Raw genomic sequence first — 24,817 nt, 5'->3', positions numbered from 1 at the left:
ATGCTTACTACACATATTAAAAGAAATATTTTTGGTGTTTTCTAAGTTTTGCAATTTTTTATTTGTTTTTAGTTATGCAAATTTTTTATGGATTTTCTGATTTTGCAAATTTTTAAGGGTTTCATGCAAAGTTATGAAAGTAGTAAAGAAAATGATACATGTTATCTCTCGTGGGGGTTCTCCCCCAAGCTAGCTTCAGGCTCACTACGGCTGATCGGGGTTGAAACCCGTCCAGCGGCAGTATGCCCTCCACTCCTCCTGTCGCTGCAACTGCAACTACTCCATGTTGTGGAGTCACTCGCCAGTGTGACGCTACCGTGCTTGGGATGTATCGATGTGTTGGTTCAGCATCTCTTGTATGTTGTCGCTCTGCACCCGTAGCTCACCTAGCTGCTGGGTGATAGCGCCGAAACCTCGAGACGAGGCCGTCCGTCTGATGAGGTTCGGGGCTCCGCTGGAGCTGGAACTGGTGGACCAGCGGCCTAGTGCCTGCCGTGCCCATTCCTCAGTGCTGGCACTGTGCCATGACGAACCACCGGCCTCATGTTGATATGAGGGCTGTGGCTGCTGAAGTGGTGGTGTCGGTTCTGCTTCTCTTCTGGTCCTGCTCCTTGTCATCCTGCCAGGCAAACCAGAAGATCTATGCCTATGACCTCCTTCTCGTGGAACGAGAGGGATGGTTTACGAATGGCAATTATACAAATGGAACTCCACATTGGGAAGCAGAATCTCATTTGTAAAGCCCAAGTAAAAGAAAATCAAAGAGTCACTCGGGCCTTTCTTGAGTGTGTGACCTTCGATCAAATAAGCCTCGTCGATATACGCACGGTCGCCCTCAATGAAAGGAATAGAATTCCCTTCTAAGGCACCGATACGTGTAGAGATACGAGTAATCAAAGAAATACACTCAATAGGACCCGTCATCTTGAAATTCGAAAGCCATTGCTTAACCAAAGCTTGCGCGGGGGATATTTTGATATTGTTGACCATGGCATAAAGAATGAGCAACTCATCGTTGCGCACAGGTCGGACATCATCTCTTGGAAAGAGAGTGATAGTTAACCACTTGTGCATCAACTGAAGAGTTGGATTATGAATGTCGCCGCACCAAGGTGCAAACTTGCCATGGACAACTTGACCCGAAATCTGGCCCCAAAATTCATGACGATTAAAACTGCGGCAAGCTTGATTGAGAGAAATTGGCCAACATTTGTTGAAATCGAGGTGGCTGACAAAAGTTTTCCAAGAAAGCAAATACTCTTTCTCGAAAAATTGAAAATAAACCCTGTTTTCCACCTCCCAAAGAGTGCAAAGAAATTGGATGGTGAGGAGTCGAGAACCATACTCCTCAACGGGAATGAAGTTATCCCATCCAATTGCATGCCAAACATTAGAGAAGTCTTCGTACATACCTGTTTTGATGAGGAGGTCCGGATCGAATGCTCGGGTGTGGACGAAGCTTCGGTTCTTGAGGATGGCGTAGCCTTGTCGTTCATGATCATCTCGCGAGTTGATGTAGGGGGCATCTTCTGCATCAATCTCTATGATCTCGGTTTGCGGTTCGGTTTGCATCTCTTCGTATTGTTCTTCTTCCTCATAGTCCCTCGTGCTTGGTGTAGACGTAGGTGAGAACGGGATGAACTTCCACCCGTCATCTTCTTGAATGCGCCGGAGACCTTCCGCCCTAAGCCTTTCATGATGGAACAAACACGTGCAACTCAAAACAGGTTATGTTAGTGAAACCGAAATGAATGTTCTTACCCTCTAGTTGCTCCTTCTTTCTTGCAGCAAAGAAATGAGATAGAGAGGTTTCTTGAATTCAGATTTGAGCAAAAATCCAATGAAAACCCAAGAGCAAAGTTTGAGAGAGTTTGAGAGGGAGTGAGTGAATGAGAGTTGAGTGTGAGAGCTCAAAACTCACCCCTCGGCCTCTATTTAAAGGGAGAATGGCCGGGCACCGTTGGAGAAGACAAGCCTCAACGGCAAGTGACCATTGTAGAAGGGTGGGCCCATTAGCCGTTGGCAAGGGGCCGGCCGACCCTAGGGTTTGGCCGAACCCTAGGTGGGCCCCCCTGTTGACAGCCAAGGCCCACTGCCCTTCTAACGGTCATGTGCTTTTTTAAACTTTGGTGTCAGCCAAACTTTGATTCGAAAAGATGTTCAAAATTATTTTTCAAAGGATTTTAATGCTCGGAAACATTTTTTGGATTTTTGTGAAAAACAAAAATGTGCTAGAAAGGTTTCTAGAATGCATGAGTGTTTTGGAAATTCAAACATGCAGTGGGAAAAATCGAAAAAACTCGAGAAAAGCGAAAATGGTGGAAAGTAAATATGGGATACGTACCGATTTACCTTCGGCAAGGGCTCGTCATTTTGAGTCTAACGAGCGGGACCTTTCTCCTGTGTTGGTTACCACTGTTCGGTTCGTCCTGGAGAAATGGACGAAGATGAACTTACGACCTTACGTCACATTTTCTTTGTGGTCGTGGGATCTTGATTGGGAGTGGTCACTTCGGCCTTTTCTTGCGTTCTTGGCCCAAATTTGATGTTGATCATTGAGCATTGTTCCTTCTTGGGCCGGAATGGGAATTTCTCCTCTTTCCCATTGATGTTGAAATGGATTTCTCCAGCCCCTACATCGACGTGTGCTCCAGCAGTGCTCAGGAATGGCCGCCCAAGGATGAGCGGTGTTTCTTTTGATATTTCCATGTCGAGCACTACGAAGTCAACTGGGATGAAGTAGTTTCGGACTCTGACTGGAACGTCTTCAGTGATTCCCTCTGGATAACGGACTGAAGAGTGTGCTAGCTGGAGGTGCATCAGTGTCGGTGTCAGATGCATGAAGTTGAGCTTGTCAAAGACGACCTTGGGCATGACGCTGACGCTAGCCCCAAGGTCACACAAGGCGTTGCCGAAGTGTTGAGTGCCAATCGAACAATTGATCGTTGGGCATCCCGGGTCTTCTTTCTTCTTGGGAGGCTGGTTGAGCATAGTAGCGCTACATTCTTCCGTTAGCTTGAGAACCTCCATTGTGGGCAGCGGTCGCTTGTTGTTGATGATGTCGTTGATGTAGCAGGTGTAAGTTGGTACATGCATCACATCCAACAATGGGACATTGACATGTATCTTCTGGATCATCTCAACAAAACGAGCGAACTACTCGTCCACAGTGATCTTTTGCTTCTGGGAGGCAAATGGGAGGAAGCTTGTATCGAAAGTTTTGAATGGATTTTCTTCCTCGGGTTCTTCAGAGTCGTCATGTTTTGTATATTCTTCCTCCTCTGCTTGTGGCCTTGCTGCTTTCTCTGCATGGTTAGGATGCGGTGGATCACGAGTGGACTTACCACCCCTTGTGGTCACCGCATTTATCTTTTTGAAAAGGGAACAGCAGAGCTATTTGCGCAAGTTGTGTTTCTATCATTTCATTGAAACTTAGTTGATTTTTAAGCATAGAAGAAAGAGTTTCAACTTTTGCATTTATACTTTTCAAGATTTTATCATTGGCAGCAAGCTTTTTGTTTAAAGATTCATTTATTTTAGCTTGACCAAAAACAAGGTCTCTTAAGGTGGGTTGGTTCGAATTGAAATTCGAATTGAAATTTGAGTTGAAATTGTTACCTCCTCCTTGGAATGGTGGGCATGCTTGACCCCACCCCTAGCCTCCTCGTGGACGGAACTCGGTGTTGTTGTTGTTGATGTAGGCTACATCTTCTCAGATCTCGGGGCAGTCATTCCCCGAGTGTCCACTGTCACCACAAACCTCGCACGTTAAGTACGAGTTCATGGCATGGACGGGAACAGGCATCTGTGGCCGGTTCCCTTCATCAAGTTTCTTCAGTAGGAGGTCCAGCTTGGCGGCGAGCATGTCCATCTCCTTGAAGGTATGCATTCCGCCCTTTGTTCTGGGCTGGGAACACTCCTCGTTCTAGCCCTGGTTAGAGACCATCTTTTCAATTAAGGCCGTAGCCTTGGCGATTGTCAGGTCTAGATAGGCTCCTCCAGCAGCAGCATCAAGATGGGCTCTGAATGTTGTTGTTAGCCCATTGTAGAAGCTTTGGAGCACAAGCCACTCGTCCATCCCATGATGAGGACAGGCGAGTATGTATTCTTGGAGTCTCTCCTAAGCTTCTGGGATGGATTCCATCCCTGTCTGCTGGAAACTTGAAATTCTTCCACGTAGGGCATTTTTTTTGCCCAACGGAAAGAATTTGGCGAGGAACACCATGGAACATTTGTCCCACGTGCTGACGGCTTCCTTATTCTAATAAAACCACTGTTTCGCCTTCCCTAGGAGGAGAAGGGAAATAGGCGGAGCTTGATGGCGTTAGCCGTAACGCCCCGTATAGTTACGGTCTTGCATAACTCCAGGAAGTTCTGGAGATGATCGTTGGCGTCCTCATTTGGTTTGCCACAGAATGGTCTAGCCTGCACCATGTTTATGAGGCTGGATTTCAGCTAAAAGTTCACGTCCCCAACATCAACATTGGGTCCAGTTGCCACATTGGCAGCAGAGGGGATGGAGAAGTCGCGGAGAGTCTTCTCAGCCATGGGTTCGGTGATTGTTGATGGTGCTTGGGAAGCTGGCTCACTTGTTGACTGCGAGAGCAGAGGTGGTACGACACGAGGTCGGACCCTTCTCACTAGCTTCTCGGGATTTTCAATGAAGTTTGTCGGCAAGGAGAAACCAGACATACACTACCTTGTTTTCATCCAATCAGGAGAAAACAAAAAGATAAACACATTAGCCTGTATAAGCAGTAGCTACCTCTTACTCATATTGCCATGTTTATGTGCTTAGTAAAATCTTTACACCTAGTGCCATCCCCGGCAACGGCGCCAGAAATGCTTGTTGACATTTCTTAGCGCAATCACTAGGAATGGGGGTGTCCCTAGCAACGACGCTAGAAATGCCGTGTTGGTATGTCTTAACGTTTACAGAAAGATCTGCAAGCGCACGGATATACTGTTGTAGCATTTCATCTGGAAATATTCAGGGTATCGTTATTTATATTTTTCCAAGTGATGGCGAGGTTGTGTAAAGATATTTACTAGTTCCATAACTATGACATTATGAAGTAAGGTGCAGACTACTGACTACACAGGGGTAAGTGATAAATAAAGGATAATCAGGGGTAATGTGACACACACAGAACAACCAACTCTCATGAATAAAGAAATAAACAAGCACACCTTAGGTTAGTGGGAGCATAGGCACAGATCCTAGTATACTATTCATGTTAGCAGGTAAGTTATATTAGCCACATGTTTAGAGCTGCAGTTACCGGGAAATTAGCGACATTGGGGAGAATGACCCGCATTGGAGAATATCCAGTCCTGTTTCATCTTTGCATGAACTCCTACACGATACCCGAACGTCATGGAGTACGCTAACCGAGAAGCAGCTTTCCGGCGGACCGACAGGGCTGTGACCACCTGCGGTCTACCCCAGTCAAACCGTGGAGCACCGTCATATCCGAAGGATCCTGCATACCCGGGCACCATGTCCGCATATAAGGTCACTACCCTAGCACCCCCGGGACCCCCACCCTTCGGATGGACAGGTAAGATGCTAAGGTAAGACCGAAAGCACAACGAACCGATATCCTTACCCAGATCATCTGATCTAATCAAGCAACTAGTATAACTTGAATAAGCACAGATCAAGACTAAGCAATCTACGAACATAGCAAGATAACCAAGAACGAACTCAATATGAATAGCATAATGAAAGTTGGAATACAAAGCCATACTAGAGGCCGAGGATTGCTCGCCGACCCCGAGGACGACAAGATTCGCTAAAAAGATGAAGTACTAGCCTAGCTCCACTACCCTAAGGAGTACAAGTCACAAGAGAGTGTGAGAGAGAGGCCTTCAAGTGGTGTGTGTGAGAGAGAGAGTGGTGGGAGGCCCCTTATATAGTGCTTGAGGTTGGTTCCCGCCAACTTTTTACATGGAAACATCCCTAACCGACCTCTAGAGGATAAGACCTGATCTCCTGCCAAAATGCATCTGGCCGGGAACAAGGGTGGGTTCGGCCGAACCATGGGTTCGGTCGGCCCCACCTTGGCGCCCCTGGCCACCGCCTTTCTTCGTGTGTCTGCTTGGTGGGCCCTGATGTTGGTATGTCGGTGCCGGGGTCCAGTTGGTCGGTTTGGTCTGTCAGGTGGGCCTCTTTTGCATGTGTTACTCAGGACGCGATCTTCTGCAACTTGCGACGTAGGGCAACGTGTTGCACTGCTTGGAGAAGCTTCGGATGTACTCGTGGAGAGACCCCCCTTGCTTCTGCTTGCACCTCTTGAGGTCCCATGGGTTACTGGGACGATCGTACGTGCCCTAGAAGTTTCCCACGAACACCTCCTTGAGTTCCAACCAGCTCTGAATCCGGTTGGTCGGAAGGTGCTCGAGTCATGTTCACGCCACGTCGGCCAGGAACAATGGCAGGTTGCGGATGATGAAGTAGACATCATCCGTGCCACTGGCTCGACAAGCGAGTCAATAGTCTTCAAGCCAGAGGCCGGGATTCCTTTCCCCAGCGTACCTTGTGATGTTCGTCGGCATTCGGTACCGCTGCGGGAATAGGGCATTGTGGATACACGAGCCGAATATCCTGGGCCCTGGTGCGTGAGGGCTCGGGCTCTTGTCCTCTATGTTGTCGGACCACCCATCGCATATGTGGTGTGCAGCTCGCCTCGGCCTCATCCCGTCCAAGTTCGTGCCTGCGAGCGTCGATGATGTGGCGCGCGTCGCAGTCGGCGCCAAGGTGACTGGCGCCCTCAGGGGCGTCAGAGCATCGGACTGCATCTGGTTGGCCGTGCCATTCCTGATCACTGACTCGGGCTGCGAGGGATGACCCGGGCTCAGAGCGCGTCGCCGAAAGATCTCACTCTTGGCTTGCCGCTGTGCCACGCGCTCCACAAAGATGCTGAGCTTGTCGCGTTCGCGGCGCTCTTCCGGCACCGTGGGCTCGGGAAGCGTAGAGAGCACCACCGCCACTGTGGCGATGTTTTGGCTTGCCTGAGCAAAGTTCGGGAGGTCCACGTGGTCGTCGGTGATCTGTCAGTTCACCTCGCTGGCATGGCCGCATACATGACCACTGTCTCCTCGTTGTCACAGTTGGCATTTCTTAACGTCGCCACCAGGAGGGGTTAGTTCTCGGCAACAGTGCTAGAAATGCGTGTTGACTTTCCTTAGCGTAATCACTAGGGACGGGGGTGGTAAGCCCATCCCTAGCAACTGCACCAAGGGTTGCCACTCTCTTGGTATAGTCTATACGATTACAGATGGGATTCGCAAGCGCACGGGTATACCGTTGTAGCATTTCACCCGGAGAGTAAGGGTATCGTTATTTATATTTTCATAAAAAGAATGGCAGTAGCAAAGGTATTGTACTTAACATTAATCATGACATAATTCCTCAAGTAATAGGCAAAACTCTAGTAGGAGTAAGTCGTGATAAAGAAGATAAATCAGGGTAATGTGACACAGGTACACAACCAACACCCAAGGAAGAAAAAAAGAAAGAACAAAAGAACTAAAGAACGAACTAAACTATCCTATGTTAAGTTAGCTGGAGCTTAGGCTAGGTTAGGGGTCCTAGTGTATCTATTCAAAGCAAAGGTTATGTTAGAACATGGTTAGGGCTGCAGGTGCCAAGAAATTGGGATAGCGAGGAGAAGATTCCGCACTGGAGAATGTCCAATCCTGTTACCTCTTTGCATGAACTTTTACACCGTACCCGAACGTCGGGGAATAAGCTAAACGCAACACAACTATTACGTCAAACGGACAGGACTGTCACCTCCTGCCATCTACCCCAGTCACACCGTGGAGCACGGTCATATCTGAAGGATCCCGCATACCCGAGCACGACGCCCGTGTATGAGGTCACTACTCTAGCGTCCCCGGGTCTCCCACCCTTCGGATGGACAAGTAAAACACAAGAGCAAGCCCAAAGCACAACAAACTGATATCCGTACCCAGATCATCTGGCCTAACCATACTCGTCACACAACTCATGATAAATAGAAGCATGGATTGATAACTATCGAAATAGTAAAGCAACCATGATCAAGCTCTATATTATGAATAGAGTACTGATAGAAAGAATACAAAGCCATACCGAGAGTCGAGGATTGCTCAACGACTCCGAGGATGACTTGCTTCGCTAAGGGAAAACTAGCCTAGCTCCACTACCCTACACTAAGAGCAAGAGAGCCTTGAGAGAGAGTGGGTGTGAAATGGTGAGTTTGTGTGTGTGTGTGTGTTGAGATGGGGGAGAGGCCCTATTTATAGTCTTGGAGGTCGGTTCCTGCCCAATGCATATATGGAAGAAGATCAGGTTCCTTGGCAGCTAGTCCTCCTCGAAGTGCGCCTGTACGTGTTGCTGGCCAGGTTCGGCCGACCCCACCTGTCAGCCAGTTGATCCTATCCTTTGCTTGCCCACTGACACGTGGATACTCATCCTTATCCTCTAGTGCATCTTCTGTGGCGCCCCTGTTTGCTCTGCTACGTGGGCCCTTCCTGTAATGATGTGACGCCGGATGTGATCTTCTGCGTAGTTGCGTGGCGTCTTCGTCGTGTTTTCCCCTTGTTTCACTCTTGCTCATCTGAAATCATGTAAACTCCAAAATAGCTGTGGAACTAGGTTAGTGATACAAATATGCGAGTAAGGCGTATAGTTTTCCTTTATCATCGAGTCAAGTTGACGGTCAGAATTAGCACTTAACGATCGTCAACAACTCCCCCAAGCTAGCCCTTTGCTCGTCTTGAGCAAAGTTTTAGACTTAGGTTGTTGATCAGAAGTTGCTAAAATGTCGCATTCCTGACATATACCCAAGGCACAACCAGATGCTTCTTACCTTGATTTTGAATAAATTATCCTTGTTCTTTCCTTTCACCTTATTCCTATGGGGCTTATAGCATCACCTCGCCTTTGGCGGTTGAGGGCCAGAACGGTCTTGTAGAGTGCCACTTTCTTACCCCTTTGTTCAACCGTCAATCCGGAGGTTTTATAAATTTTTTTGAAAAGAAAAGTGTAGTTCCTCAATGATTTCTCGAATCACTCATTTTTTCATCATTCCTCACCAAGGCCTATTTTTGCGCCTTTCTTTTTCATCTTACTCCAAAGGCTTCGTTTTGGTGGAGCTGTAGGTATGGAGGGTATAAAGGAAAACTTGTTTCTCATATTTTGCTAAGTCAAAAACCGGATCCAAAGGAGAAACAAGTCAAAAACCTTGAATAGTGTGGAAATATACTTTTGGTGGATGGTGGATGAACTCCTTTGTATGAATCATCTCACTCTTGTTTATTTTCTTTTTCTTTGGACAGGGGCTATCTTTTTCTCCCCTTTTTTTTGACATGTCTTGTGGGCATATGGCATACCTTCTTTGGGTATGCATCTTTTATTTTTGACATGCTGGAGCATGTGGCATACCTTATTTGGGTATGCATCTTTTATTTCTTTTTACATAGCCCATATCCTTTGTCTAACTTTATGAGAGATGTCATACGGTGACATAGAGTTTTTATTTGGTGGATGTATGAGTGGATATATTGCTATCTTCCAGTGTAGAAGTGTAGCATGTGGTAGTGGATGTGTACGTGATCTTGATCATGGGAGTATGAAATGAATCTCACTAAGGGTCACAACAATTTGACAAAGCTCAATAAGAAAACAAGTTGCATATCGGGAAAGGCTTTTCAAACTTGTAACTCATATGGCTTTGGATAGGAATTTCATATCATTGAGGAACTTTTATTTGATTTTTGTATTTTTTTAAACAAATACTTCGGATATCAAGCATCACGTAGGAGAAGATCATAGCAACTCTATTTAACCATATCATAGACCACAATAACCTAGACTTGGTTCTGCATTTTGCTACCCACAAGTTTCAAGCTCAAGGTTTGAATATTAGCCACCAAACTCAAAACTAGGTAGAGCATAAGGTTGTAACTAGGCATATGAAAGGAATTGACAGAGCAACTATTCATCATCTCAACATGGAAAACTAAACATACTTACTACACATATTGGAAAGCAAGTAATTTTTTTTGGGTTGCTTTTGCAAACTTTTATTTGACTTTAGTTATGCAAAGTTTTATGGGTTTTCTAGATTTTGCAAATTATTATTATGTTTCATGCAAGATTATGAAAGCGGTAAAGATAGAGTTTGATACAAGTTACCACTTGTGGGGGTCCTCCCCCAAGCTAGCTTCAGACTCACTGTTGTTGGTTAGGATTAAACCCACCCCAATGGTAGTAAGCCCTCCACTCCTCCTGTAGCTGCAACTGTTGCTGCTCCATGCTATGGATGCTCTCGCCTGTCTGTCGCTGCAAGTCCTAGGTGGACTGGATGTGCTGGCCCAGCGACTCATCGATGTTATTGGTACGGACGTTCTGCTCACCCAACTGCTGAGTAAGAGAGCTGAACCTTCTGTACAAAGTTGAATGTCGGGTGGTAGGTGGAATCCCACTGGAGCTAGAACTGGTGGACTGACGCCCTTGGGCCTGCCGTGCCCACTCACTGGAGCTGGCACTCTGCCACGACGAACCACCAGCCTCATGTTGATGTGAAGGCTGTGGTTGTGGCTACTGCATTTCTTCCCTTCTGGCCTTGCTTCTCATAGTCCCGCTAGGCAAACTAGAAACACTGTGCCGACAGGCTTCCTCTTGTGGAACAAGAGGTATGGTTAGCGAATGGCAGTTATACAAATGATACCCCGCGTTTGGCAACGGAATTTCACTTGCATAACCTAAGGAAAAGAAAACCAAGGAGTTATTTGGGCCTTTCTTGAGTGTGTTGCCTTGAACCAAATAAAATTCATCGATCAAGACATGGTCATCCTCAATGAAAGCAACGGGGTTCCCCTCTAAGGTGCCCATGTTCGATATGATGCATGTAACCAAAGAAAGGCACTCGATAGGACCCGTCATCTTGAAATTTGTAAGCCATTGCTTAACCATTGCTTTTGCGGGGGAGACTCAGATCTTGTTGACCATGGCGTATAATATCATCAACTCATCGTTTCACAGTGGTCGTGGATCATCTCTTGGAAAGAGAGTGATGACCACCCACTTGTGCATTAAACAAAGAGTCGGATTCTGAATGTCATTGCCATGAACAACTTGACCCAAAATCAAACCCCAAAACTCATGTCAATTAAAACCGCAGCAAGATTTTTTAAGGGAAACTGGCAAACGGTCACTAAAACCAAGGAGGTGGCTGAAATCTCGCCAAGCATAGTAGTATTGGTTCCCGAAGAATCGGAAACGAACACCCTTAGCTTCCTCCCACAACGTGCAAAGAAATTGTATGGTGAGGAGATGAGAACAATTCTCCTCAACGGGCGCAAAGCCTTCCCATCCGACCGCATGCCAAACATTAGCGAAGTCAATGTCCATACCTATTTTCTCAAGGAGGTCCAAGTTGAAGGCTTTGGTATGACCAAAGCTTCAATGGTTGAGCATGGTGTAGGCTTGACATTAGAGATCATCCCACAAGTCGAGGTACGGTGCGTCTTCATCATTAATCTCCATGTCCTCAGCTTGCGATTCTGCAGCGTGCTCCTGCATTGGTTCTGCTTGTTCGTCTTGTTCATAGTCCATCATTCTTGGTGTCAGTGTAGGTTCGGGAGAATGACGGGAGCTTGACCCACCCTGCGAATGGGATGAGCTTGACCAGAATCATCTTCTTGAAGGCTCCGGAAATCTTCCGTCCTACGCCCTTCATGCTTGCAACAAGAACGAACAAGAACGAACCAAGAACAACTTGATTCGGGTTACATTAGTGAAACGAAAATGAAATTCTTACCCGAAAGTTGTTCCTCCAAGTGTGTGGTTGTTCATGCAGCAAAGAAATGAGAAAGAGAGATTTCTTGAAATCAAACTTGAGACAAAATCCAATGAAAACCCAGCAAGAATTTCTGAGAGGGAGTGAGAGTGAGAGAGTGAGCATGAGAGCTTCACACCCCCTTCTCGGCCTCCATTTAACAATCAACTGCAGCATGCACCCAAGGAGAGGCCGGCCACAACGGTCAGGGAGCCGTTGGAGAAGGTGGGGTCCAGGAGGCATTGGCCCTAGGTAGACTGACCTATGGGGTCGGCCAGCCCCAGGGTGGGCCCCCTAGTGGCCCCCATTGGCCAGATTCCTCTTCAATGGTCACAAATTTTGAAATTCTAGTGCTTGATCGGAAATTTGCTCAAAAAGATGTTCAAAATGATTTTTTTAAGGATTTTGAAACACAGAAAATATTTTTGGTATTTTTGTAAAAGAAAAAAGTTGCTAGAAAAATTCCAAAATGCAATTTTTTTGTTTTTAGTTTAAATTATGCAGTGGAGAAAATTTGAAAAGCATTGATAAATCAAATGGTGGAATAAATATGAGGTAAGTACCATTTACCTTTGACGAGGGCGCGTCGTTTAAAGTCCGACGTGCAAGACTTTTCTCCGCCGTTGACTTACGATGGAGCATCCGTTCTAGGAGAAGTAGAGACGGAATGTTGCACTTGATTTTTCACCTTTTTGTTCCTCGGTGTGGATGGTTGATCTTGTAGAGGTATCGAGGAATGTGTTTCTACTCTTGGTGTTCTTTCAACCTCATTCTTTCCATCTTTTATGATTTCCTTCGTGATGTCAACGAGGTTGTCTTGCTTCCTTGGTGTCAGTACGACCTCAGTAATGCATTGTGGGTTTGGCCCATACTTGATTTTGATCATGGAGCATTGCTCTATCTTGGGCTGGAACAGGAACTTCTCTTCCTTGCCATTGATGTTGAAACGGATTTCTCCAGCTCCAACATTGATCTGTGCCCCCGCAGTGCTCAAGAATGGACGTCCAAGGATAAGCAGCGTTTCCTTGGAAACGTCCAAGTCAAGCACGACGAAGTTGACAGGGATGAAGCAATCCATAATCTTGACCGGACCATCAGGGACAAAGTCGTGGATGGATTCGGACACGTAGTCCGCCATCTCGACGAACTCGGTGTGAGTCGAGCCAACGGACTCGGTGTCCGTTGGCTTTGGGGGCATGTGTACTGCGATGAGACGCGGCATGTCCTACGCAGTTTGCGCAAGCCAAAGGGGAACGCCATGGAGGCATCCCTATCGAGGATCTTTGGAGAGATCGGCTCTCCTCCAGAGCATTGTGCCATGATGTTGGCAAACGAGAATAGAACCCGGCGCAGGTTCTCCTGGGACGGTCGGTCGTCCCGGAACGCATAGGAGAACGGCTGCCATTGCAGGAGCTACTGCTCGAAACCCGCATGGTCGATGAGGGGGTGCTGGGTGCATGCGGAGGCATCAGCCCTCGGAGCCTCCAGTCGCAACCCTCGCAGGTAGTCGATGAGGGAGTCGGAGCTGGCGGTGTCGACGAAACAGTCGGGGGAGCAGACACGCTCCAGACCACCCTGCAGATTGACGATGAAGCGTAGGTTGCCAAAGCGCACGAGCACACTGAGAGTGCTTCTAGGTCCCTAGTGGGTTTTGGTGGATTGATTGACACCACGATTAAAGGACAAACAATCTTGTTAAGTATATGTGCAGGAATTGATTATCATATTTGTAATTTATGTGATGAAATGAATTAATGTTCAAGACAAAGGCTCATATGACAAGATGAATACCACGACATGATCTAGTTTGAAATATAATAACAAGCAACAGTTATCATGTGAATTGGGGTATGTATCAATGATGAAGAATTTATTCTTATATCCAAATGAAGTTTGTTGACGAATGTGGTATTCAAAATGACAAGCAAAAGTATTGTAAATGACACAAATTTGCATGCGTATACATAATCACAAATTTGGGAAAGCTTTTCATAAGAAATGGATGCGATTTTTGATGATTTAGCAAGCAAGGACGAAATTGTTTTTATTTTAATGGCACAAGTCAATTTCTGTTCAAGAGAGCTCTTGTGAATAAATGGATGAGGTCGAAAGGCGAGTTTCAAGAGGCTATGTAAGCAAAGGCTTGGCGTGAGCAAGAAAACCGATAATGATCAAGTCCAAGAATTCTAAGAGACAAGGAGAATGTCATGTTGAAAGGTGTCATCCATTATAGAACAAAAGTGGCTTGTAATTCAAAGTTGGAATTCATTGTTGAGCTGAATGTGATACAAGCGTATATGAAGCTATATGTGATGCAAGGATGAAGAGTTGGAATTCGGGAATGGGTTTCTAGGAACTAATCTTGGAAAAGGGCAATTGTGGTTGTGCTGAGGAACCAATGCTAGGGTGACGAAATGTTGTTTGGGTTCAACTTGAAGAATCTTGGTCATTTATGGTGTTCATATTGGCAAGTATCAATTTTTCTAGAATCTTACTGTGAAGAAGGTGACTTGAACTAGAAGTGAATTTAATTCAAAGAAGAAGGTTCAAGGTCACCAGCTCATGGAAGGTGTGCTCAAAGTAAAGAAGCTAAGGTGGATGCAGTTCTCAGTTTGAGATTGATCGAAACATGGCATAAAGTAGAAAAAAGAAGCTCAAGTGGTTGAAATGTAGTTTTCCTTGATCTTGAGTATAGGTTTGCCATACTATCAAGAGGGATGCATCACAATGGTCTTTGGTTTAGTCTCAATGCTCAAGTAACCTAAATGAGTTGAGAGAGACACAAAAAGCCTCACGTGCACATTTAACATTTCAGCCAGGCCCAATCCGGAAGTTCTGGATTTGGTAATCCGGATTTGAAAACCCGGAGGTTACGGGTTTCTGAATCAGGAAGTTCCGAGTTCTAACAGTCACATAACGGCTAGTTTCTTTGGGACCAGCTATTTATACCCCGTCCCAAGATGCTTGGTAGCCATTGTTGAGCTCTCCCCAACCTCTCTTTGTGAGATTGTATGATTAGAGTATATCCTTGAGTTGGGTTGAGAGTGTGAGTGCTTGAGAGCACTTAAGAGCACAACAAACCTTGAGCACTTGAGCTTAGTCAAGATTCTTGTGTTTCGCATTTGTTACTCTTGGAGCATTGGCTCCTAGACGGCTAGGCGTCGCCGCCTAGCTCCCAAAGATTGTGGTGAGCAGCGGCAAATTTGTTACAACAAGGATTGTGTTCCTCGAGGGCGCATGGACATATAGTGGAAGAGTTCAACAGAGAGAGAGAGAGAGTCTACATGTTGCCTCCTCCGCCGCTCTAGTCGTCGCCGCCCTCCTCCTCCGCGGCCGGGTCCGTCTGACCCCGCGGTCCGTAGAGCGGGATACGCGGCGGTGCCTTGGATGTGGTGCGGCACACCCCTATCCTATGGCCTGCGCCGTTGTAGGCCATGATGGGGACGTGCGTCCCACAGTACGCCTTGTCAGCGCACGCTGGGTCACCTGTCAGCCCATGCCGCAGTCACAGTCCCACGTGGCGCGGGTAGTGGTGGGCCCTTCCTCTAGACCGGGCGTGTTTCCCTCGCCCGGCCAACTGCCTGACAAGGTGGGACCCTTCTCCATCGGTCGGGCAAGGTGGGGACTCTTCCTCTGGGTCGGGCGAGATGGAGTCCCTTCCTTCGGTCGGGTGTGACATAGCCGTCCCACGTAGGTCGGGCCGGTCGGTACTGTTGCGTCTATCAGTTCGCCTGACAGAGTAGTTTAACCGTCTAATCCCTCGCCTTTGGGTACCCTTGACATTTATACCCTACAACACCACAACGGATTAGTGGAGACAGTAGAGAAAAATGAAAAAAAAGGTTGGGAGAGGAAAGGGACTTTCTTGGCAACAACTTTTATTTTGTTGCGGGTGCAGCATCGATCGGCAGGGACCACCTAAAATCCTCCCTAGTGGCGGATCGGATGCGGTTTCAGCTCACCTAATCTAGGTGTGATTTGAGAATGAGATCTAGTACTAAGCATTATTGATTGCAATTGGTTAAAATTTCTAACCAGCATGTATCCCAAATGACTGAACATTTGGACGTAAGACGCACTACACGGCAGCTTGAAGCTAGAGAGGGATAAGTACTATTAGGAGCACATGCATGGTTTATACACCTAACCAGCGTGGCTGGTACTGTATCAATCATGTTAACATTGATGACAGAGGGTTTAGAAAATGTCAAAAGGACCATGTATCAGAAATAGACACGGGATGTTTATTAATTTCCAATAAAAAAATTGGGGCAGAAATTAAAACAATGAGTGATGCTGGTTGAAAGACCTAGCATATATATCAGATGGTTTTGGGGGCATGCCCGTACAATGTGCAGTAGCGTGTGTCTAGGAATGTGCTGTCATGTCTATGTTAGTTTGGACTTAACCAAAGATATTTTCATGTGCCACCTACCCTACATTGGGTCACTTGCCATGTTAGTTGATCCAAGAAGGTCTTAACAAAAGCAAACACTGATTAGACTAAACTATGCCTTGTGCCATCCTAGCTAGGGTACTGAATAATCAATCGCCTATATATGGCGGCCATAGCTAGATTTGAAGGCTCAGCAAAGCTTAGGCTTATTTATGTGAGTGACAGAGTAGTAGAGTAACAGGTGAATCATAGCGCTCCTCGTCTCAACCAACTAAACCACTGGGCTATTTGTTTATCGGACTGTCAATCGATCAAGTACGAGTTGTTTGTTGGGCCCTAGAAAAATTATTCTCCTCGAGCGTCCATGTGAATCGGAAGATCCAAGGAGGGTAAAATTGGTATTTTTACCTCTAATTTATAGTGCAATTATGATTATATCGTCATTTTCTTTAAATTTTTTATTTTTCCTTTGCTATTTTCAAATCAACGCGATTTTGTCCTGTTCAACATGATTTTACCCATATTTTGACCGTTAACTAGGAGTAAAATCGCGTTGACTAGAGGTAAAATTGTGTTGACTTGTGAGCAGCAAAGGCAAATCACAAAATTAAGGAAAACAAGAGTACAATTACAATGGCAATGTAGGGGCAAGAATACAAATGCCTCTAGTATTAATTATCATCCTCCCCCGCTGAACCATGATGTTTGAATGGATCACTCAAACAACTGCAAGCCTGCAAACCTCTCGATCAAGCTAACCTTCATGGGTCGCTTGGCGCGTATATCGGCACCCATCTCAAGTCCTACAAGCCTGCATTGGGCGTGTCGACTAGGTCCTGTCTGGATCTCAGGGATAATTGTTTGCCCTCCAACTTTTAGCTCAAAATTAACCTTAAGTATCCAAACAGGTAGGATAATTTTGGGCTAAAGGGCATTAGTCCACCCCAAATCATTAGCCCCTCCAAGGTACTCCCTCCATAAAAAAAAAGCGTACCCAGTGCCGTAGGCTTCCCGCACTGTGCGGGGTCTGGGGAAGGGTTGTTTTTAAGCCCCAAGCCTTACCCACACAAAGGTACTCCCTCCATACTCGAAAAAAAATATCGTTTTGGATAAAATTTGAGTCAAACATTGATAATATAAATCATGAATAATTTTCAAGTCATTGAGATTCAAAATACAAAACTATATGAATAGATTTGTCTTGAAAAGTACTTTCAAAAAATATAAATATATAATTTTGCAATAAATATTTTTATACAAATAAGAAGTCAAAGTTAAGCTTTGGAGACCGCATTGCTGTCCGAAACGACATTCTTTTCGAGTATGGAAGGAGTATGCTAATTGCGCTAATTTCTCGTGGACCCCACCGGACATTAAGTGCTCCACCCCATCTCTCACTCACCCCCACACCGTTCCGCATCCTCCCTTGACTCCCTGCTCAGGCCCCCGCGCCACACAGGAGTGAAGGAGGCGGCGGCTCCAGCCCTGCTGGGGCTCGCCGGTGATCGGGGCCCGCGCCACTTCGAGCCCGAGCGACAGCGGCCGGTGGTCGAAGGCTGCACTGTGCTGCGCGCCTGCGCCCGCGCCGAAGCCTTGCGGCCGGCGGTCGGGACTGCTGCGGTGCTATGCCTTGGCACGGGGTCGCGCTGGTGCTGTGCCTTGCCGGGTCCGCTGGTGCTCCGGCTCGGATCTGGGAGGGGTCGGTGGAGGGAGGCAGGAGCTAGAAGGAGCAATGGAGGAAGCGAGATTGGTAGGAATGGGAGAGAGAGGGTGATGGGGATCCCGACAGCCCATATGCCGCCGGCGATCACCAGAACACCCTTGGCGACCCACCGAACAACTCACGCGAAGGTCTGGAACAAATTGTTGGTGAACCAGAACAACACACGCGAACGCCTGGAACACGGCAAGAACACGCAGAGTTGGTGCCGCTAATGCGCAGTGTTTTCTAGACTCTATTCAACAATATATAGCACAAGATTACAGACTCAATCGTGGCAACTAACACCACAACTCACGCACGCCTTGCTCCGGCTTTGTCGTGCCATCCCACGACGAGAACATGCCGCGCGTGCCGCTAACTAGACGCAACAGACTCGGTCTCTGCATGAACACAGCATGTGTTGGGGATCATCACCTCATTAACCGGAGGTTGCCCAAGATCGCAGGACGGGAGCCGAAGGTACTGGCAGACACTGGTGCCCGAAGGTTGACCTACCAACCGAAGGTCAAGTAATGCGGCCGAAGGTCTTCGGATGAAGCCGAAGGATCGCGAAGCCCGAAGTCACCCCGAAGATCCGAAGGTTCAGAGATTCTTAAAGAATCAAGAGGGCACGCGAAGGTCCGCCACATATCCGAAGGTTGCAGAGGACCTTCGGGATAGCGTCCCGAGTACGAATCGGATAGAGTAGACAATTTGTACATTCCAACCTGTAAAATGACCTACGGCCCAAAATATTCGCAGAATATTCTGAGTAGGTAGGGGCATTAAGGTCATTATGTAACAAAGGTTGGTGGTATAAATACTCCCCAACCAACCTGTACTCGACACGTGTTTACATGAGGGCGAAGCTCTGCTGTTCTGCTTAGTCCCACCTTCGTGTATGCATTTTGCTTGGGTTGTAAAGAAGCGAAGAACCCAACAGCATGCATCAGATCCTACAAACGCGCTCGCCAAACAGATTGCCTGAGCACAACTAATTTGCAAAAAAACAAGCTAAAACAAGAGATCGTGACCAAGCTTGGATTAACAACAATCTCCCCCTAAGCCATGCTTGGTTCACTGAATTTTGACCATGCCGATCAGGTCGCGGAGCTCCTGGAACTTGACGCGGCCTAGTGGCTTGGTGAGGACATCAGCAAGCTGCTCTTGCGTGCTTGTGAAGTCCACTTAAATCTTCCCGCCATCCAGACATTCACGAATGAAATGGAATTTTGTATCAATATGCTTGCTCCTGTCGGACGGGGTTCTTACCCAATGCAATGGCGGACATATTGTCCATCTTCAACTTGGGCGGCTGTGGGTTCGTCCCGAGTACGCCACCGAGCAGCTGCATGAGCCACACCACCTGACACGACGCCGCAGCGCTAGCGATGTACTCCGCCTCATAGGATGAGAGCGCCACCACTTTCTGCTTCTGAGATTGCCATTCAACTGGCATGTCATCGAGGAAGAAGATGATGCCGGTGGTGCTCTTCCTATCGTCGACGTCTACCCCCAGATCACTGTCGCTGAACCCCACCAGATGGAGCTCCTTGTTGCCGTGCCTAGGAAAGACAAGCCCAAACTCAACTGTGCCGGCGATGTACCTCAGAATATGCCTCACGGCCGCCATGTGATCTTCTTGCGGCCGCTCCATGTACCGGCTTACATACCCGGCGGCGAACGCAATGTCCGGCCAAGTATGAACAAGGTACCACATACCTCCCACCAAGTTGCGGTAAGTTGTTGGATCAACTTCAGATGCCTCGCTCTCCTTTGTCAGCTTCAGGCGAGCTTCCATGGGGGTTTGATAGGGGTTGCAGCCCTGTAAACCTGCCTTCTCCAGCAGCTTCTTTGCATACGCCGACTGATGCAGCGTCACCGTCTTTTGTTGCTGCTTCACTTCGATGCCCAGATAATAGGAGAGCAAGCCAAAGGTCGCTCATGCGAAACAGCCTCTGCATTTCTCCCTTGAACACCGCGACCTCCTCCTTGCTAGCACCCGTGATGATGAGATCATCGACATAGACTCCCACCACCACACGTGATGCCGCGATTCCCCTCCTGTACAGGCCGTGCTCGCTGACGCATTTGGTGAAACCCAGCTAACGCAGGCATGAATCTACCTTCATGTTCCATGCACGTGGAGCCTGACGAAGCCCGTACAGCACCTTCTTCAGTTTGAGCACCTTCTCGTGCCCTGCTGCAGCAAACCCTGGCAGCTGCCGGACGTACACCTCCTCGCTTAGTTCGCCATTCAAAGTTGAAATTGTGAAAATTGGAAAAATTCTGGGCTGTCTGAATTTTGGTAGTGCGGACAGTCCGCGGGTAAGAGGCGGACGGTCCGCCGTTCATGAGACTTGTTTACCAGAGGCTCTGCAGAAAAGTTTTAAGCCGCAAAATTACATTGCGGACGGTCCGCTCATGGACTGCGGACGGTCCGCTCTTGATGTTTTCAGGAGGATCCTGACAGCTAGACTTATCATGAGCTACAAAGTTATATCTCTAGTTGATCACATTCATTTGGGTGCATATGAGATGTTTGAATTGGATATATATGCTCTTGTTGCTTGCTACAAGATGATTGAATGGATTAAATGGTTAGTAATCAAAATTGAGTTAGTTTGAATGGATATGATCATGAGATGACATTCATTATGGGATATGATTAGATATATGTCTTGTGAGTTTATTCAAATAAGTTGATATCAAGTTTGATTTAATTTGATAAAGTATAGCTCAATTGCTCAAAATCTGTCCTTTATTGAAAATCTGAGTAAGTTGAGAAGATAGCCATAGTTGGATGATCAAATCTATTTGGATTGGCTTGAAATTTGGTATGCATTCCCTACACTTATGATACTAGTTGCTGTACAAGTTTCATGAGAATATGATGAGGGATACTTCGGTTTTGGAGTGGATCTTGTCAATGCATGTGCAGCAGTTTTCAGCATACACCTATGAGTGAAGATGTGAAATCTGGTAGCAATCTAGAAATACATTGATGCTCAAATTTTTATGGCTGCTATATGACTTAGTGTCACACATCTCCACAAAATTTCGTGGCAATTCAACTTGTACTTTGAGAGATTTGATGTATTCTTTGAGAAGTACAAAATCTGCCAGAAAAGTGACAAATATTGGATTGATCTTAAGTCACTTAAATTGAAAGGTCCTCAAGTTGGAATCATCTTTACAAATTGTTGAGGAACCTAGGTTTGGTTTTGAGAGGAGCTAGAAGCATAACAAGTGTTGGGTACAAGACCATTTGAGTGTACTTATCACATTTTTGGTACTCAAATTGGAAGATCAAGACTAAGCAAAATAGAAAGAAATGGACTTAAAGAAGACTTGAAGATTATTCATCATTTCTAGTCCATCATCTTGATCAATCAACCAAAGTCATTCAAGTGAGTGTCAAGAATGGTTCTTGGAGAGATCACTTCTCCCTAGAGAGGGACCGAGCCGCCAAATAAATGGGATTGACAAGCAAGGTGCTTGGATGGCCAATATGGAAGTGGTGATCTAGAGTCATTAGAGATTCTTAGTTGAAGATATCAAATGGGTTGATCAAGAAAAGCAAGTAACACCCAAAGTAGATATATTCATGAAAATTCAAGTGATATTCAAATGGTATTCTGTCATGCAAGCAAGGATCAAAGAGATGAAGCAAGCCAACCACAACAAGATAGTGCATTTGATGATAAGTGATATTCATTTCATATGGGTGAAGAATGGTTTTCATATTGATATTCATTGTCTTCACCAAGCTATTATAATTGGACTTCATGATGCTAGTTGGAGAGCTAAATTGGAATCTAATGACTATCCTCTACTCCAACATAGCAAGGTGAAATTGATTGACATATGCATTCATACTATGCTAAGGACAAAATTAGTGCATATAGTCATATATAGTGATCATTCATGAAAAATAAAATAATTTTAAATGTTTTATGATGCCGCTATTGCTTCTATGCTTGATATGATCTAGTGGTAACATATGACATGTTCATGAGCTAGTAAACCCAAGTAGTTGATCTAGAAAATGAGCTTTCAAGTGTTTAACTCAACATTGTCAAGATAACCCTTAGAATGAGGTGTGAAGAAGTTTGTCATTGGTTCAAACCGAGTTGAATTATTTGGGCAAGTAGTCTAGATCAAGTCAAAGAGAAAGAAGCTCATGGAAACAATCTAGTTCAAGAATTGATTATCAATGTCAAATTCAACAAAGTGGTCCTTCATGATTTTACAAGTGATACTATATTCAACAAAAGGTATATCACTATATCTCTACAAGTGATATACATGGTCATACAAGTGGTATTCATTCAAGTAGATCTAGTGCAACAATGGTGGTTCCACAAGTGATCCTCAACTTTAAGTGATCAATTCAAATCAAGAAAGCTACACTCATCAAGAATAGCTCAAGATTCAAGTAGATTGACAAACAGTTTGACATAGGGGGAGGAGCCCCACTACAAGGTATTAAGGTCAAGGATCCTACTAGTATCCTACATGTGGCATTTCAATGTGGTCTTCATGCTTCCACATGTTGTTGTTACAAGTGGTGTCAATTTCAATCAAATTGAAAGTGTCCATCAAAAATGAAGATTCAAGACTCAACCATCTACCCAAGTCCAACTCCTTGTATCAAATCACAAGCGCTTCATATGATTGCCTACAAGGGGTATTCAAGTGGTAACCCTACAAGTACAAGAGGTACAACTTCAAGTGGTAGCCATTGATCTTCACATGGACCTTTTTATGGTCATTGATGACAAAGGGGGAGAGGAATGAACAAAGATATGAATTATCCTTGGATGACAAAGGGGGAGATGAGATGAGAGTGCGATCATGGACATGGATCAAGAGGAGCAATATTGAGGAGGATCAATACTCTTGGACGAGAGGAGCACACAAGTAGGGGGAGCAAGCTCATGAACTTAGTTGTTTGAATTTGATATGTGCATATTCATGTGCTTGCTTGCATTTGCATAAGTTTTAAAATTTATATATGCATTGCTTGTGTGTGATGTATGCTAGTCATATAACTTGATTGATGATTTGATAACTAGCATGCATAGATTGTAGCTAGACATTTTTTTTACAAGTGAATTAAGAGCCTTGCTAATATTGTTGATCTCATGAGGTATCTTGAGTTTTTGATGAATGTCTAGTTACTCATTGATGCTAAGGAATGAACTTCAAGGATGCAACTCAAATTGGTATCACGCTTCAAAGGTTTATCCTATATACCTTAGCATCACTGAGTAGTGATAACAATCCCACAAATTTCATATTTATGCATGTGTGTGAGTTTAAAACCAAATCTCTTGAGCACACATGTAGGGGGAGTTATCACTACCAAGTCGGATTTTTATGGTGCTTATCCAATCTTTTACAAGTGGTCTTAATGGTGGATAAGAAACATAAAATCCAAACCAAGTTAGCTATTTACACGTGTGTGAAGTGCTAGCTTGGAATTTGCTTAATTTCCATATCTTTGTAGAGTTGTCATCAATTACCAAAAAGGGGGGAGATTGAAAGGCCCTTGTTTGGTTTTGGTAATTGAGTGACAACTTTGGTGGACTAATAAGTGTTTATGTTGAGATACACAGAAGATTAGTCCACACAAAGTTGATAGTATGAGCAACATGTGCCATGGAGGAGAAATGGCTAAGAGTTGATGATATGCTCATATAGTGTGATCGAGGAGCTCATTGCATATGAGACATGACATGGAGTTATGTGACCAAAGTGGAGAAGATCAAGACAAGGCTTGGCTTGATGGACCAGTTGCAATGGAGAAGGGCAAGTCAAGGCTTTGAAGCGAGGGACCGCGAGGCGGTGAAGCTTGGGCAAGATTTGGCGCCAATGGACCGAGGCAACGGTGAAGAGCGAGCAAGGTCAAGATCGATGGACCAAAGAGGTCATGTGATGATATGGAGTGGATCATATCATTCAAGGAAGATCAAGCCAAGTGTTGACTCATGAAGATGATCAAAAGACTTGATGGAGTTTGGTGCTTGTGTGGCATCAACATTTGGGAAGATGAAATGGAATGCGCAAGGCAAAGGTATGACTTGTAGGGCATTTCATTTCACCGGTCAAAGGTTGTGTAGAGAAGTGCTGACCGGATTTAGGATAGATGGCCGTACTATCAAGAGGGGCAAACTTGTTTGCATATCAGTCATCTAGTGCCACTTGAGCGATCTAACATTGCGATGTTGATAGGACCGAGTGGCGTGGTGAGATCAAGTGAAAATGCTTTGAAAATGATTGTGAAATGCTAACACACATGCATATGGTGTTGTTCACGTGGTTGTGTTGGCACATTTGCAAAGGAGAAAGAGTTGGAGTTGATGTTGATCAACTTTGGGAAGCAAGAAAGGTTTTTCGGTTTTCTCCGGAAATTAGGTGGTCTCTTGGAGTGGAATACTGCTTTGATCCATTATGTTTTGGATCAAGTATTCAGTTGGGTTGTGTAGCCCTCTGAATTACCTTTCTATAGAGTTCAAGATCACCTAATTTGGACTTCGGAGCTGAGAGTTATGGCTGTTTTACCGAGGTACATTTCTGCTGGAAATATACCTGCGGACGGTCCGCTCAAGGGGGGCGGACGGTCCGCCGTTATCTCGGATGAGCTCGAACAGAACCGTTTTTTGGCTCTGTTGGTGGTCCAAAATGAACTGCGGACCGTCCGGTTCATGTGGGCGGACGGTCCACCTTTAAAAGCTAAAACGGGCGCAGAAACTTGGTAGTTCTGTCTTGGGTGTCCAAAATGAACTGCGGACCTTCCAGTCCTTGGGGGCGGACGGTCCGCCTCCTACTGAAAATTCTGGGACAGAAACACTGCGGTTTCTGTGTGTGCTCACTTTTTGAACT

The 24,817-nt window shown here is 45.7% G+C and overlaps 2 protein-coding genes and 1 non-coding gene across 3 annotated transcripts; 1 reads left to right on the top strand and 2 right to left on the bottom strand.

Annotated features, from left to right (window-relative positions):
• Positions 1-2,466: 2,466 nt before the first annotated feature.
• On the bottom strand, positions 2,467-3,030 carry LOC120688958. The gene has a single exon (XM_039971297.1). The coding sequence runs from the start codon at positions 3,028-3,030 to the stop codon at positions 2,467-2,469; it is 564 nt and encodes a 187-aa protein (XP_039827231.1).
• Positions 3,031-4,076: 1,046 nt separating this feature from the next.
• LOC120693727 lies at positions 4,077-4,183 on the top strand. The gene has a single exon (XR_005683181.1). It is a non-coding gene; the product is annotated as a small nucleolar RNA R71 (small nucleolar RNA).
• A 7,302-nt stretch (positions 4,184-11,485) lies between these two features.
• LOC120688957 lies at positions 11,486-13,053 on the bottom strand. Its single transcript, XM_039971296.1, has 2 exons — positions 12,520-13,053; positions 11,486-11,659 (listed from the first exon to the last, which is right to left on the bottom strand). Exons 1-2 carry the CDS (start codon positions 13,051-13,053, stop codon positions 11,486-11,488), a joined length of 708 nt encoding a protein of 235 aa, XP_039827230.1.
• Between the last annotated feature and the right edge of the window lie 11,764 nt (positions 13,054-24,817).

Source organism: Panicum virgatum, chromosome 9N, assembly GCF_016808335.1.
Source record: "Panicum virgatum strain AP13 chromosome 9N, P.virgatum_v5, whole genome shotgun sequence".
Taxonomy (NCBI): domain Eukaryota; kingdom Viridiplantae; phylum Streptophyta; class Magnoliopsida; order Poales; family Poaceae; genus Panicum; species Panicum virgatum.
This window is presented reverse-complemented; position numbering and strand designations above follow the sequence as displayed.

Coding starts and splice junctions, on each gene's coding strand:
- LOC120688958 (XM_039971297.1), bottom strand. CDS start 3,030: ATGGAGGTTCTCAAGCTAACGGAAGAATGTAGCGCTACTATGCTCAAC.
- LOC120688957 (XM_039971296.1), bottom strand. CDS start 13,053: ATGCCGCGTCTCATCGCAGTACACATGCCCCCAAAGCCAACGGACACC. Junction 11,660..12,519: donor CCACACCGAGGAACAAAAAG/GTGAAAAATCAA, acceptor TCCCATTCGCAG/GGTGGGTCAAGCTCCCGTCA.